The sequence below is a fragment of the Phaethon lepturus genome, unplaced genomic scaffold (assembly GCF_000687285.1).
Source record: "Phaethon lepturus isolate BGI_N335 unplaced genomic scaffold, ASM68728v1 scaffold26753, whole genome shotgun sequence".
NCBI lineage: Eukaryota > Metazoa > Chordata > Aves > Phaethontiformes > Phaethontidae > Phaethon > Phaethon lepturus.
In genome coordinates, this window is record NW_010528778.1 from 6,170 (window position 1) to 6,526 (window position 357).

The following is a 357-nucleotide window of genomic DNA, read 5'->3' on the forward strand; positions in this document are numbered from 1 at the left end:
GGCGGGCAGTGGCCGCGGAGGCTGCCGGCACCGTTGAGGCAGGTGGCTCCATTCTGACACGGGTGGGAGAGACACTCATCCACATCTGAAACAGAGCCCCGGGTGGGGGCACGAGCTCAGGGCAGGGACAGCCACAGGGACGGACAGACTGCCAGCATGCGGCCGTGAGGCCAGGAGCGAGACCGGCTCCCCACCGCAAAGCGCAGGGAGCTCGGGGCTGGCACTCACCGACATGGCACCTCTTCCCAGTAAAGCCGGCCAGGCAGGAGCAGGTGTAGGAGGGGTTCCCCGTGATGCAGTCCTCGATACACTTCCCCCCGTTCAGGCAGGGACGCAGTGTCAGGCAGACAGAGGCTG

The 357-nt window shown here is 66.9% G+C and overlaps 1 protein-coding gene across 1 annotated transcript in view; it reads right to left on the minus strand.

Moving 5' to 3' along the window:
• Positions 1-346, minus strand: part of LOC104618222 (sushi, nidogen and EGF-like domain-containing protein 1) — a gene marked incomplete at both ends in the record, with an annotated part of 6,479 nt that extends 6,133 nt beyond the window's left edge. The window contains 2 exons of the mRNA XM_010283765.1: positions 4-85; positions 229-346. Coding sequence (XP_010282067.1) covers positions 4-85; positions 229-346 — 200 coding nt within the window. The remainder of the gene's footprint in view (positions 1-3; positions 86-228) is intronic.
• Between the last annotated feature and the right edge of the window lie 11 nt (positions 347-357).